This window comes from Varroa destructor, unplaced genomic scaffold (assembly GCF_002443255.2).
Source record: "Varroa destructor unplaced genomic scaffold, Vdes_3.0 BEIS01000001.1, whole genome shotgun sequence".
In the NCBI taxonomy this organism is placed as follows: domain Eukaryota; kingdom Metazoa; phylum Arthropoda; class Arachnida; order Mesostigmata; family Varroidae; genus Varroa; species Varroa destructor.
Window position 1 is genome coordinate 53,535,080 of NW_019211454.1, and position 15,423 is coordinate 53,550,502.

Genomic DNA, 15,423 nt, shown 5'->3' on the forward strand with positions numbered 1-15,423 from the left:
CGTGCGTACACTAAATATCGGCGTGCCTCTTCGATGGCAACTTTCTAATAGCATTGAGAGTCACGTTCAGATCTCGTAATGCTATTCCTGCGCCCTCGTTTGTTGCCCGTGAAAGCACTGTAGCAAAATATAGCTATTCACGAACCGAATAAGGCCACCTATAAATTGTCAACTTCAATTCCGCACCCGAATTTAATATCTGCATGCGGCTCTTACGTGAAAGCTGCCTCATTCTGCTTTCCCCTGGCTACATAGTCTTCATCCGACAATCGTTTCTGAAGCCAGGACAGCATTTACCTTATTACAGTCTCGTTTTTCCATAATTCCACAATGTAACGCTCCTGCATCGTCGATAGGAATCATGGTACTTATGACTATTGTTCGTATATGTTGGATTGCGGAACATTTTGCTGGATTGCTTCGCAGTCTTCAGTTGCCTAGCTTTACGCTTGCTTAGTTCATTTAACAATTCCACAGCTTCTGATCTCTTGGCTAACGCTCGTTTAAACCGCTCAGTTCGATACGACGTGACAATGTCCTTACAAAACTGATATCGTTACAAGGTAGTTGTTTTTGTCGTCCGGTTAGAATCATCCTGTCTCCTGATTGCGTCGCGCACCGTTTTCGATTTCGATTTCCTTGATGATAAACGTATCCCTTACCCCCCGATGTTACATTACCCACTGCACACTTTGACATTACGAATTCATGCAATAGTCATAGAAGGACCAAAATGATTGAAATTAATACCGAAATAATCTGCGGTCATAACAATGTCATTGCCACTGACTAGCGATGAATGCTATACATTATGCCACAAACCATTTACGTCTCGCGTTGAATGGAAGAAGACGAAATCCGAGATCAGGAAGAAGACCGGAAACTTTGCGTAATGGCTCCAACCGATTGTTCATACAGACTGTGGTGAACGGCTATCGCATCGCACGCACAAGTGCGTGCTTTCGCCTCCACAAGTGTTCCTTGAGCGATTGTGTTACCACATGCACTATCGTTGGAAAAGACAGCTTTCGTATGGAAAAAAAATGCATATTTTTAGTCAGCCATTAAATGCGAAATTATGTTAAGCTCTAGGTGACCTTATTTGATTAACTAATGACTGTAAGTAAAATAAAAAGGCAGCCAAATCAGACGCTAAACACAATAACCGAATCGTACCTGTAGGTGTTTTAGAACGACGTAGTATAGACGCTATAGGCGTGTTATTTACAAGAAAAACATGTTTATGTCTTAAAGCCATTCTATCTATTCCAATAGATTTATCCCTTAAAAACATAAATAACACATTTTTGCAAGATAAGTTACATTCGAATGGGACAGCGCTGTCGAGATACAGTTCCGGCTGTGCTGTACGCACGAGATGGCACTCTTAATCTGCTGTTTTAACAGATCGTTACTCAGTTAATATATTCACTTTATTGGCCGTTAGTACAACACATAGATGGAACTACCGTTCTGTACTTAAAATAGCTGATATTCTTTGGCCTGAGACAACTGTGTGCTAAAAAAGACAGCTAGTTAGTATAAAGGAGTGCTTTTCACTCAGTCGCAAGGAACAAGTTTGTTTTACAGCACTGTGTAGATGTGTTTAGTCACTGTTATTTGAAATATTCAGGAAGACGAGATTTTCTGCAGTAAATGCGGGTCTCGACGTAGCGCTTAGGAACAGATAACAGGGATAAGGAGAGTGAGCGATGCTCACGGGTGCGGAAAGAAGGCAAACAGAGTATACTGTGGGGGTTAGAAAAAAAAATAGTTTTTGATGGAGTGATTGGTAACTTAAGGTATCGAGGCAAACTTTATGGAAATGGGAGGTATTAAGAAAAGCACAAAAAGAGTAGTCAGTATATACGAAGCAGTGAAAGGAAATTTCGAGAGTTGGTACGCAGGCACACAATTTTATGCTACTTAGGTTCGCAGCCATAGCCAACACCCTCCCTGAGAAAATGCCTTATTGGGCTTTTAGAAAAACAAAAAAAAATGTTTGGTTTTTGATAAAAAGTAAAGTATTGCCAATATAAGTACCGGCCTTGCAATATTTGAATAGATTCGAAAGCTAGGTGTTCAAGCAAAAAAGCACGTAGAAAAGAGCGTCTCCATGTATCTGTGTTGACAGAGTAGGATGGAGTACTGGAATAAAAAGCTCTTACTGCAAGGACCCAAAATGTCTATTTAGTCAATTGGCGGACAGATTGTATAGGGAACTGATGTGACTCAACGAATCGGTTTATTTTACAAAAGATTAAATAATGCTGCGTTACGGTTAGTTATGACACTGGATGCAGATACAATAAACCGGAGTTTGTTTTAGGCATAGTATTCTTTATTCGGCGATTCTGGACTTTTGGTCCTCAAATTGAAGACATATTTGGATTGTATGACCAGTTTCTGCTTGTAGGCATTATCGCCGGAAAAAAGACATTGGGCCTTTTGCAATCTACGCCACGCAAGCAGATTGGCAGAACAAGTCGCACGCTGCTTCAGTCACCACATCACTCCCTAGAATAAACACAGACAAAGGCGCAAGTAACAACGGCCACGGCGAGAAGAGTAGGAGTTTCTTCGTACTGGCCCCGCATGCTGGAAACAGTGCGAAATAGTGAGTTTTGTTTAAGCCTGTTTTCCTTCTGTGAATTTTGCGTCTGTTACCTGTCAATTACTCTTACGTATCGCATAGACATACCACATGAACGTCGCGTGAACGACACCACCCCTAGGATTCCAACAGCAGCTATCATAAGTAGCCTAAAAATGGTTAAGGTACTGGAATTTTTCGGAAGTGATATCTCAGTCAACCCTTTCTCCGTTCCTCTTTAGGCCTACCTTTACTTCGCCTTGACTTCGGCCCGACGCATACAAAGCCGAACGACAGACTAGCGAAATAGCTTCAGCAATTGCCTATTCCTAGAACATGCATATTCCTGCCGCTTAGATAAGCGCCAAGTTGGAAGAACAAGAGGAGTAGTGCACACTTAGGCCATGCCACCAGCCATCTGTACGTGGCAGAGTCGTTGTAGAGGCCCTTTTTCTGGCGGGTGAAACGCAACGAACATCTGTCATCTCCGTTGAGCTAGGGCTGCGCTAGCAGAATCAGCAGCCCTAGGGAACTGCTGCCGCTATTCCACTTTGACTGGCAACGCTTGGCTTGCTCTGGTTACTAGCAGCCTCTAGCGGTTGCCAGGTCCGCATGACCTGCCATCAACCCTTTGAAACGAGAGCGCCGTGGCTGATGAGGCCACCATAGCTTGTTGACAGGATTCCGTCCAAACCTTCCTGTTTACGCTGGCGCACACAAGCAGCATGCCAGCTAGTCACCTTGTTTCAACACAGCACACGAGACGCGGAACGGGAGACCCTATATAAGCGGCACCATTAACAAGTAGAGACAAGCGCGTGGAAGTAAGTTGAAAAACATTGGAGTAACGCAGAAGTGGGACGGTGATGGTGACGGTGGAAGAGGCTCAGACAAACTTATGAACGAGCAGATGTGGTCATAGAAGCACTAGAGGCAGCGGACACAAGTCAAATGGGAGAGGAAGATGATATAGGGCGAGTATAAACGTTGTTTGAACGTGCAACATATGTGTGGTCCCCAAAAGTCGGCGGCATCGCTTGCAGTGGCAATGGGGGGTTTCAATTCTGCTAGCACCTTTAAATCCTGCGCCATGGCCGACGGCGAACGCTCTGAAGCTGCCACTCGACCCCTTGGCAAACACGTCTTTACTTGCTTGGCTGCACCGGTTAGCGTTGTCTTGCTACTCATACACGCATCCTGTCGCGAACGTCGCCGACGACACCAATAATACTCGATGTGCCCGCACACATTCAGTGATGATACAAAGAGTGCTATACCAATCCAACCAATCGTGTAGTCATCTAGCTAACAAAACGTATATTCCTAACGGCAGTCGGCAACGCTGTAGTCTAATAATTCTCTTTATTGCACCACCAGACTGATAGTGCGGCGGTCGCAACCGGCCTCTAGCTTTATCGCCCACCTGTCCGTGACTCTCTAGAGCCATTCGCTCATTTTCCGGGATCCGGGATAAGCGTGGCCAGCCTTAATGTTTTTCGCTGTCGTTCTGTTTGTCGCCTTCTATCGGCCTACTTATTCCTTCGGTACAACTCGCCGTCGGTAGAAACCAAACGGCAATTACAGGCAAAGCAACGGTTTTCTTCTGCTACTGCTATATAGTTTACTGTACGATTGTCGAACAATGCCTTGGCTTGTTTCGGTTCGTTGAAAGGGCCGCTGGGACGACGGAATAGAACCTGACCGGCGGCCGGGAAAAATATGAGGAAACGTGAAGAGCAGATAGAGGGAGCAATCGTCAAAAAAGGAAGATGCTATGCCCACATACTAACCCCGTGTAATGTCAGCTTTCGAGCTTTGCTTACCGCTCGCTGTTCGCCGGTTCTAGACCACGCGCCACCGGTACACAGGGAACAGGTCTGTGAGCAAACGGAAGCAAGCCCTTGAAACGGTAGGAAAATAGGCTCAGCGCGGCGTTAGCAAGTGGTTACGGCTGGAACGAAAACCAGGGACAATCCAGAGTCTCTAGCAGCAGCACGGGCATAGATGTGTGAGTGAACGCAAAAAAACTAGCAGGCGAACAAAGAGAAAAACGGGATCTATACGGGAAGTCGTATGAACACGAGGCAGGCGAAAAAAAGAAAGGAAAAGGGGCAAAGGGGAAAGAAGAAGTAAAGTGAGGCTGAAAAAGAAGACAAACGAAAATGTTCAACAGGACCACGAAACAGGGGAGAGAAACAACGAAAACTCCAACGAGAGGAGAGTGAGCGCTTTACTGCAGAAGGCGCGAAAGGAAGCTAGCAGAATCCGACGAGAGAAGAAAAGATGGAGACTAAAAAACGGCGGGTTCGGGCTCGGCCGACAAAATGGATGGGGAAAGCTAGAGGAAAGGAAAATTCCATTTCAAATCGAGCCCCGGGGGCAGAGAGACAGCTACAAATTTGCGTGGTTTGCTTTGCACTGCACAAGCACGGAGGGAGCTGTGGCAAACGCAATGAGGGGTTTCCCGGGGCATGTGGAAGAATGGGGGAACGTTAGGTTCAGCTACAGAACATTGAAGCGACAACAGCGAGTGCTTGCAGAAGCAGAGCCACAACCCTTCCTGCAAGCGTCTTCGCCAGGGAACCACGGTACGTTGTAGAGGGGGTTAGTATACCACCGCGGTTTGAAGCCCGGTTTCCCAGCTTAGTTGAAACAGCCGAATGGGCTGGCTTGCTTGCTTGCCACCATCCCTTTGCTAAACTACTCTCAAAGCCTTTACCACTTCCACGCTTCTGTTCCGCTAAAGCCACAAGAAGGTACGACAGACCGGCAAGGAACGGACCCCCTGATACGGTTAAGATGGCTGAAGCATCGGCAAAGGCAATGGCGGCTTGCGGGGTGAACCCTATTCTATTGCATTTCATTTCTCTGTCTTGTCGAAGCAGAAGCGTAGAGGACGCGAAGGAAAACTTGAAGAACGAAAGCGAACCCCGTAATGATGAAAGCCATGACGGTGATGGCCATGGTCCGATAGACTGCGAGTTAAAACAAGGACAAGTAGGCGGAAGCATTTTTAATAGAATAAATATACTCACAACTATTCACTGCTTAATATGCCCGCCTTGCTACAATAAACTGAATAATATTTATGTATAGTAACGGAATGGAATGAACAAAAAGCCATTTGTTCAATTGGAAGTGACATTAAAACGATAAGGATATACGTAACGTCTTTCGTCCCTACGTTGCGTCACTTGAAAGAAAAATCTCATTGTAAGTATCCAGCTTGTTATTTTCAACGGGTCATACAGAAATATGGAAAATGTGCTAAATTCTGACTCTGATACGGTCATGGACTCTGGAGTTGAGCAGATAAAACATAACTGCCCAGTGAACGATATTAATAGTCGAAATAACCTAAAAAATCTCTGAGCTCTAACCGAAAATCAAATCTGAATTTCATGATTTTGAGCCTGATAGCCTACCAAGCATGCCACAACGCCGCGGCGATCTAGCTTAGAGTGGTAACTGTTGTACCTCATAAATTAAGCTACGTTCTTGACGTTGGGCTCGTCTTGAGCCATTGAGTTATTCATACGATGATACCTTGAAGTTCGATGGTGTTTCTTCAAAATCGGTCAATCGCGGACGGGTGATAATCAGCAATGCTGACGAAGGGTGTCGCACGGGAACCAAAGCGCATTTTTATTAACTCAGATAGCTTGGATCAATTGATATAATTCATTGTTTGGATAGTTAAAAAATTGGGCTTTCGCATATTGAGATGCTAGGTAAACACAACCAAGAAGTTCTTACAAGAAACGATCATAGTATCTTCAACTCTACTTTTAAAGGAGCCTTCTTTTTTACCCAACCTGCTCTATACCCGATATCCCACAATGCGTACAATCGTATGCTGTAATATAAAAAGAAAAACAGCCTAAAAAGCTGACTTCAAGAAGCAAAAAAGGAAAAAAAAACACCGAGTTATGTTCATAACGTAATTTTGAGTTCACTTGGTTTAGGAGTGATGATTCCTGGTAAGGGTTTCAGGCGGAACATAAGAATTTTATGTATGTCACAAATGAAAATGCGCCAGGCAATGGATCTAAATGTGAAATATTGGCTCTTTTCAGTTATGTTCTAGTCAGTCACAATAGTGTATTTTTCTAGAAGTTTACAAAAAGTTAACTATTTATAAACAAGTATCGAAACATCATTGCGAAACCGGTATAATGTCAATGGACGCTCAATCACTTGCCAAACTAAACAAAGCCGTAATAAGTCTGTCACTTCGACAACGCGTCACTTAGCCGATGACTGAAATTAGTTCCTGGGAAAATAAGCCATCTAGTTCGTGCTATGTCAAGTAAATTTTCAACTTATAATTCATGTTCTGGCACCGATGTCGACAGTAGGGGGTATAATATAGCTTTCGTATCTACTGGCGAAAAGGGCTTTGCAATAACGATCACTGCCTAATTAGAAAATCATAGAATTGATTTAATAACTTTTAGAGAAAGTATGCAATTAGTCCTTTGGAAGAGCGCGACAAGCTGTTTGTACGTACAACATTCGGTAAACGCCACTAATTTTACACAGATTCGTGCTAGTAGACAAACATCCGACCATGAGTACTTCAGTAAACAATCATTTATAGGCTAGGATATAATGAAGATGAAAAGGGGTATAGACAAAAATAGCATAACGGAAAACACGAATAGGGTTTTGACACTTTTTGATAACAGCAAGTCTACAGCTGGTCAAGAAAAATAGGCTTCCAGTTGAAGCACAGCTGCGACCGCGTGCGCTGGCACTATAATAGAGGATATTGCTAATTAAAGTTTATGCTTCCGCTATTCAATTCATTCAAACAGAAGTATATATTATTGTTTTCTAGCATGTCACAACACTGGCTTAGACATTCGCACCTGAGGTTCATACGCGGCACCCATAGACACTTCACTATTACTGTTGATTTCTCCGCAAGAACTGACTTCATCACGTTGGTGCATTTCGGCCCCTGTGCTGACATGTCGTTTTTCACAGTGCCCATAAAATATGACTCCTATACTAGTCAGGTACGAAATGATGGCGACTCGACCTAGCCGTCGCATCTGTCAAAACAAACGTTCCCGTATGTACGATGCTCATGTTTTTGTTCATTTTCAACATCGGAGTTAGTTACTATACGCTAATATAAAAGCAGCATTTGTATTATTGTCTGCCGATACAAACGGATGTGTTGAAGCTGCAAAAATTTAACAAAAATCAGATTAAAATTTTTGTTCAATTACTCAGTTATCAATATTAGCTAACGAAATATAGTAGTAATTCTAATGAGGAACGCGCATGGCTTTTCATAATCTTTCACAGTAACCGCTGTCAATCACGGTTGGTATAAGACAATGCAGTCGGACAAAAAAAACTACGAACCCCAACGTAACGGACGCAGTAGCTTGCAGAATGTCGCGTAGTATAATATACGGCTTTAGAAAAAATGTTAGAGAAATACGATTTATGCGCGGCGGTCACGATTTATGCTATTAGCGGAAATCTGTGTGCTATTATTATGATGTGCAAGTTGAAAAAATCGATCATAGATTACATAGAATACGCGATAAAGCGCATCCGGAAAAATATCTAGAAATATAGCTATTTTTACCTATACTTTATCGCAAATATACTTTATTTGTTACCTGCAATCGTAGCTAGTCGAGTGAAGCATTCTGTCCTACCAAAAAATAATGTGCCGTTTGATTTTGATGCGATAGTTTCCCTTGAAAGAGAAAAAAATATTGGTATATTCCATGTGTGCATGGCACGATACGTTAGAAAACAACGTCTTAAGATTACTAAACGGTGATAGAAATGCAGTTTTCGACTTGAACCATCTGTCCCTTCCGAAGTTTAGGGTATGCGCCGATCCGTCGCCCATGTTACGATAAGTTGATGCAAGCTATCCTGGTGAGGAGCGAATAAATTTAACTTAAATATTTTCGGTTCGCCTGTGTAGTTTGCTGAACAAGGTAATAAAGATAGTAGTAGCGGCGAAAGTTATTTATTTAGGCTTCACGGTGACGTTGAATGACGGAAGACCACAGGTGCGTGATCATGTTGGGAGCGAATAAGGTAGTACGCATTTCTGGGAGAGCAAATGATCGTTTTTTTGGCAAAATTACATCTTCACCAAACAAGCTCGAACATTTTGTCGTAAATACATGTAAGATCAAAGGCCGAAGATACACGGCTTTATAAACAATACGTATGCGGAACATTTACGCTGTATTTAACGAGTGCTTTTTTGTTGCATAAGAGAAATACAAGTAGGTAGGTCGGTCGAATGCGCTCGCACTCTGGTGATCTGAACACGAGTCAGTATTTTCCAGGTAAGGAGAAGGACTTCACAAAGATCTTTACAATAGCTAAGTCATTTCAGAACAATTTTAACCGCTATGATCGTCGTAGTCGATCCGATTGAACCTCCTATCGATCCGAAATTTCCTATCCTTCGTTATGGGAGTCGTTTCAATATACCTGAATTGAAATAGAACAACGCTCAGAAACGTGTGAACGATACCAGCATTACGCCGAATCGTGTGCGCTATTATTTGAAATCTAAAATAGAAACACTTTAGAACCTCATTTCCAACCTTCTCAAGTCGCGTCTCCTGCCATTGGCTACGAATAAATGTATTTGTAACAAACAGGGTCGAAAGTAGGACAGCTGTGTATAATATTAAGAAACATTTAGGAACAGCATCTTCTGGTACCTTATCTCTATGTATTGAAACTAGCTCTAGTTTTTATGCTACAGATTCAATATTTAACAATAGTATATAGTCAGGAAACTCCGAGAATAACTGCCGGATTGACCTGTGTTTTTGAGCGGTCGTAACCGTTAGCTTCCGTGGATGCCTAAATCGCACATAACTTAAGCCAGAACTAACTTATACGATTGTCACGTGTGTAACACCGCTAAAGCATACTATCCAATACGACTGCTTTGTGGCACGCGTACCCCCACCACAAAATAGCTTCATTCTGTTCTGTGCTTGTTCCTAATGGCCAGAATGCTAACTGTACTTAACTAAGACGCTAAGGTTCTTAGTGAGTGACATGGCTAGAGCTTATATACTGTTGGCACTAACTTCACTATTGGCCTAGTTTTGTTGTCAGTTGCTGGATGGATTTCTTTCATCGGCGTCTTCGGTGGCGCCTAGTTGCTTATTTAATGGTGACCGACACCCAGTTTCCTCTATCTTGCCCGCCTGTCTCTTCTTGTCAGTAACATGAGAAAGTGAAGCTAGACAAAGGCAAAAATACAAACAACGGATAACGCAGAAGCATACCTGTTTGTCTGTGCGCATGACTTCGTGTTTGTAAGAGGTGGGTAGGGACGCGATCGGCGGTCGTGACGTCACTCGATGAGGAAAATGTTGGGTGCTCTGGCCGGTATCGATGCGTTTGATTGAGTAGCCAGTGAATTGTTTTGTTATTGGCTCGAAAGGTTTCGCTTGTTCATAGCACGTTCTTTTCGCACTTCTTCCTATTGCTCTAGTTGATTCTTCCTTTGTATCTTTTCTTGGTCCGCCAGTTGACAGCCTCTAATGCTGAGGACGGTGGGCAACGACCAAAAATTTCGAGGCCAAAAGCCCAAACCTAGGGACGAACGAAATTGTTGCTATCGTATTCTAAACTCAACCTAGGAAAGCAAGCTGCGTAGCGGCTGATAGACAGGTTGGTCGGGTGTCAGAGGCCTGCCGTTTGGTCAAACAGGTCCAAGCGAGGCGGTGGTAACTTCCTGCTCTTAGCACCGTTGCTGCCGCTTCTTTGCGAATTGTTGTTTTATTTTAATAATTTCCAGTGCATCGGTCACCAACAACACCGATTCTACTGCTTTTGCTTTGCTACTTTAAGTTACGACAACGCGACAACCATTATCATAATATTGAAAGCAGTTGTGCGGGTTAGATGGGAGCGACAAGAAGCAACATAGGTTGCTGTTTCTGTCCTGTGAAGAACAATCGTTGCCTCTGACCACTGGTCAAACCACGACTGATGCTACTAGTTCTAACCAAGAAGCCGCAGCGTCAAAACCGCAGTTGGGCTGAGGAGGAACAAGACAAAGCAGCAGCAGATATAGGAAACTGCAGTCATGCGGCGCTAGCACCGAGGAACAGGGGCTGGGGAGCACTGTCAGTTGTGGGATGTTCACTGCGAACTGTGGGAGAAAGGGGGTGAAATGTGGACGAACGAAACGCAGGGAGTGAGAACAAGTGGGAGGAATGGCAGCACGAATGGGATTTGGAGCGGGGGGATGACGTGTGGGATGAAGTTGTTACTGCCGCTGCCGTTGAGGCCAAAGCTGTAGTCGTTTGCGGCCGTTGACTCCGGCGCAAACCGCCCGCGGCTAGATCAGCGGCGCTGGCTGTAGCAGCAGTGGCCCATGGGCACCGAAAATAAGGGGGTGAAAAAAGGACATAAGGATACACGGCTGCAGGGTACATAATGGCCCCTTCTTTTAAAGCGTCTTTCTGCCTGCTGCCTGCTTGTTCCTCTTGAAGGCCCGCTAACCAGCCAATAGTCAGTCCGGCCCTCTGGGAACTGGCTAGCTGACTTGTCGAGATAGTCAGCTTTGCAACACACGCGTACCGTAGAACTCGCCGCCACTGTCGTTGTTTTGCTCCTATATTACCAGCAGAGCTACCACTACCATCACCAACTATCCCATGTGTTAACCCTCGCCCCGCTTCCCGTTGGGCGTTCTCTTGCCGCTCTGCCCTCGGTATTGTCTTTTGCCCTAATAATCGCCACCTCTAGACTTTAAAGACCTCCTTCGCTAGTTATTCTCCGTTTGGCTCTGTGTCTCAACTATAACGTAGCTGGTTGGTCGCTCTTTCCTGGATGCCTCGATCTTCACCGCGCACGTTACCCCTCACTGTAGCGGACCATCGATGCTGGTCTTGATACCGCTGCTCCTACTGTTCATGGTACTACTGCCGGGGGCACCCCTGCTGCCGCCGATGTGGACAACGCTCAAAAGAAGAAAGGGAAGAAAAAATAGCCCTTGACTCTTTCGTCCACTAGGCGATGCCCGGCTCAATGCTGTTGCTCTGTTTCTTAGGGTATGGTGGTCCTTGGTCCCTTTTTTTTGGTTTATTTCACTTAGAGGTTGTGGCGGAGATGGCGAGGATAGAAGCAGTTCGTTCCTGGTGCCTGTCTCGCCGTCTTTTCTGCCACCTTCGTTCATTCCTTCGTTTACTTGAAGCTGCTTTTTATGTTCAAGTAATAAATATCGCAAAAAGGAAAGCGGCCAGAGCAGAACAGGAGAAGGACAGGCAGAAAAGGGATACCAAGTTACAGTGCCACTAGTGGTATCTAGGGGTCAGTTGGTTGCTGGCTTGGTTGTGTTCCTGGTGAGCACTTTGGTCAAAAAGGTAGCAGGGGGCGATCTATAAGCCTGGCTCATTGACTCGGTGCTAGTGGTAAAGGCGACAGTGACGCGGTGGAGACTGCGCAGGCAGCGGATGAAGCAACGAATGAACTCAGGTCAGCAGCGAGAACAAAGAGAGTTGCTGCTTCTATCACCTTTAACAGGCTACAAACAGTAGGAGTAACAGTAAGACTCTGTCGTCGAACGATACCGAGCTCAACGTACGATCACTGTTGAGGCTAGGTCCGGAACCGCTGTTATCAGAGCCTATATCAGAGCTACGGTGGAGCCTAGGCTAGGTTCAGTTTACCTTGCTCCAGCCTGTCCAGTTGTCCGCTAGTGAGTCACTGCCAGGCTGGCTTTCTAGCTAGCAACTAGGATTTGTTGGCTGGAGGTACAATGTGCACAACATACATAGATACACACATACGCATATAAGTTTTTCGGTCACACGTACAATGTGAAGGGAGTGGCTACGCCGGCGACGACTACAAAAACGATGCCGGCCTCGTATCGCCATTAAGACCATGACGGTGGCGTCGTCGTCAAAACAGGTCACGAGCGGCAGGCAAGGGGTATCTTACTGGTGATTCGCCGCAGCGATAAGGTTTCCTCTGAGATCAGTGATATATATATAGTGTACGTGGCTGGTAATGCTAGGGGGTATAGGCACCTTCGAGGTAACGGAAGCAGAAAGGCTTCCATTCTTATCGTACAGAAGGGCAGAAAGGGCAGAAGGGCACTCGCATCGGTTGCGATACGCGACATGTTAGCTTGGATAAATTTTGTTCACTTCGCCTTTGCGACGGCTTAGGGATAAATGCGCTTAGATCAAGACTAACGTTTCTCGCCGAGTTAACTTATTTTGGTCTGACAACACTGGTAAAGCAATCGACGGACCTGAAATTAACCTGAGTTCCTGTGAGAGAAAACAGAATAGATAAAAAGAAAGGACTTCTCTTTGATTTTGCTGGCCAATGCTGCCTTCACCTATGGGAAACTACGGAAAAATGATAAAATATAATTAATCCCTCCCTTGCTTTCTATATGTCTATATTAATCCAGAGAGAGAGAGAGAGAGAGAGAAGGGAGTGAAATATATAGCAACTGTGGTTGAAAAGAAAGATAATTTTTGTCTCTAAATTACACTCTAAAATTCATATTCGCAGCAACGAAATTAGGTCGTATTTTGATGTATTTCTTTTTACCGTAGTGGACTTCAGGATACTGAAAAGTGTTTAGAGAACTCTCAGACTTTTTTATCTTCGCAATAATTTTCAAAGCATTGTGTCGGCATAGTTGTTCCGGTAGCTATTTCTGACTCGACACCTAAATACCCATTCTGTTGGCAGTTGAAAACATGAAGCTGCAATGTCTGAAAAAATCGTAGTATTTAACTATCTCACAATATAATAAGAATGATTAGTATAATTAAACAAACCTTAATCAATTGCCTCGTTAAACTACTCTGATCGAGTACATAGAAGGGTCTACAATTTTTGCTCCTTGTTGCTTCTTGTCCCGTTCAGCGATTACTCTGAAGATAACTTCACGTTCTTCAAATTATCATGCCTAGTTTCGTTAAAGTCATCCCCTGTTCCGTACCATCGGCCTGTACCATAGTTGCTTTCCTAAAGCACGCCTTCCTCACAATTGCAACACCCTTCCTCTTTACCCCTCAAGCCGTTTCAGCTAGTCGCCGCTGCAGCTTCTGAACTTTTGAGTAGTTCGCTGCGTGTCGTTTCTGCCTGAGGAGCTGCGTTTTCTGCGGCGGCCGCGGAACTTTGTAAGCCGCAGGCAACAGGTGCTGTTCGATGTAGCCGGCTTCACTTCTGTCGATCTTACCGGTCAGTTGGGCTAACCTCTTTTAGCAGTGTTACCTCGCTGAACATGTCGGCCGCGCTGACTGCTAGGCCGGACCTCCTTGATAGTTACGGTTCCATGCTTCGGATTCTAGCAAGCTAGAAAAATCCGCAGTGTTCACTGGAGAAAGGAAGGTTCGTGGCCTGGCTTCGTTAGCTGGTCAAAGTAACCTCCTGTCTTTCCTAAGGGAAAGGGGTCCGTAGCGTTGGAACTGGTTGCAGTAGTATCTTCGCGCGTTGAAAGACGAGGTGTCCTATACTGGGAAACGGCAGTTACAGGCTAGAACTGCCGAACGATCGTCCAACGAACAGCTAGTGAACGACCAGGCTGTGAGGCAGTAGACACAAACTGTGCGGGATGGGTTCTGTGGGGTTGTGACACGACGGTATGCGATTCGCGGCGGCGGGAAGTTAGGGGTGACCAGAGAGACACTATGCCGTTGGTAACGACCTCGCACCCCGCAAAACTGGCGGTAGCACTCTTTGAAGCCAGGCAGTTGCCAGCAAGCCAACAATCCGGCAGGCAACAGCCAGCAATCTTCGCCTCGGTGACAGGCGTGCTTTCGCCCACGGATTTGCCCCCATTATTGGTTGGGTACTCTTTCAAACCATTACCAATTCACGCGCCATTTCACCAATACACTCTCTCGCCACCGGTGGCCGCAGCTCCTTACAAGGCTACCATCCAACAACGAGGCGCTTCCGTATCCCCGTACAGCAGCGCTCCCTTGTCCATTCATATTTACGTAGGGTGCCATTGCCACCATGCGGACAGGCCTCTACTAGCGACTCTGATACAGTATTGCTTTCCGTGGCTGGAATTGCTGCAGTCCTATTGACGGCCGATGTCGATTTGACGATGCCGAGCTCGCCGACAATAAGAAACGAAGAATCGAAATCAGACCAACGCTCGCAGAGATTGCTTAATCTACAATCGTTATAGGTTGCAACGTGTATAAGCCATTAAACACGATAAACCATCCCAGTGTGTCTAGCAATGTTCTGATACTGAAGATATACTGTACATAATAAAGAGACGTGTTAGAAACATCGGGTATTCGTATCAAGCGATGTAAAAAACAGGTAAACCATGTATCATGCCCATGTATTAGAAATTAAGGTAAGCGGTACCTATTCAACTACGTCAAGCAATATGAGTGGTAACGCTGTTATCGAATAGAATATACTAGTAAACATAGTTTCCATTAAGTAGAACTTCTTGCGCTCCAGTTATGAGAGGGATATATTCCACAGATATAAAGTTAGTGTAAGTTAGACGGACTAGATAAATATATATTTGTCGACGTACTCTGATGTGGTTACATGGAGGTCACGAAAGGCTTGGCAACCAATTATGGATTAGACTTCCTATTGATGCTCTTGACGCAGTCTGAAATACCTTTTCAATTGAATTTTACCTTTTTTATGAGGCTATCGGACTATCGGTCCTAAAAGGTATAACCAAATGTAAAAAGGTTGCGTCTATTAAAAAATCTACGACCTAATATATAGAATACAGCAGTAATCAACTTATATATTTGATGGGGGAAATCGAACGACGAAAAATGTGTACTACTATATACATATATATA

General features: G+C 44.6%; 1 protein-coding gene across 6 annotated transcripts in view; it reads right to left on the bottom strand.

Annotated features, from left to right (window-relative positions):
- Nucleotides 1–15,423, bottom strand: part of LOC111249512 (uncharacterized) — a 202,180-nt gene that overhangs the window by 120,528 nt on the left and 66,229 nt on the right. The window contains exons 2-3 of one of the 6 annotated variants that reach the window (XR_015319248.1): nucleotides 7,465–7,650; nucleotides 2,320–2,598 (exon numbers count right to left, since the gene is read on the bottom strand). The exons of 1 other annotated variant lie outside the window; for it this stretch is intronic. Coding sequence is in view for 1 of the 5 variants with exons in the window: in XM_086977600.1 (XP_086833726.1) it covers nucleotides 823–914 (92 nt within the window). In the remaining 4 variants the exon portion in view is untranslated. 4 more of the 6 variants (XR_015319247.1, XR_015319246.1, XM_086977600.1 and 1 more) reach the window with 4 other exon arrangements.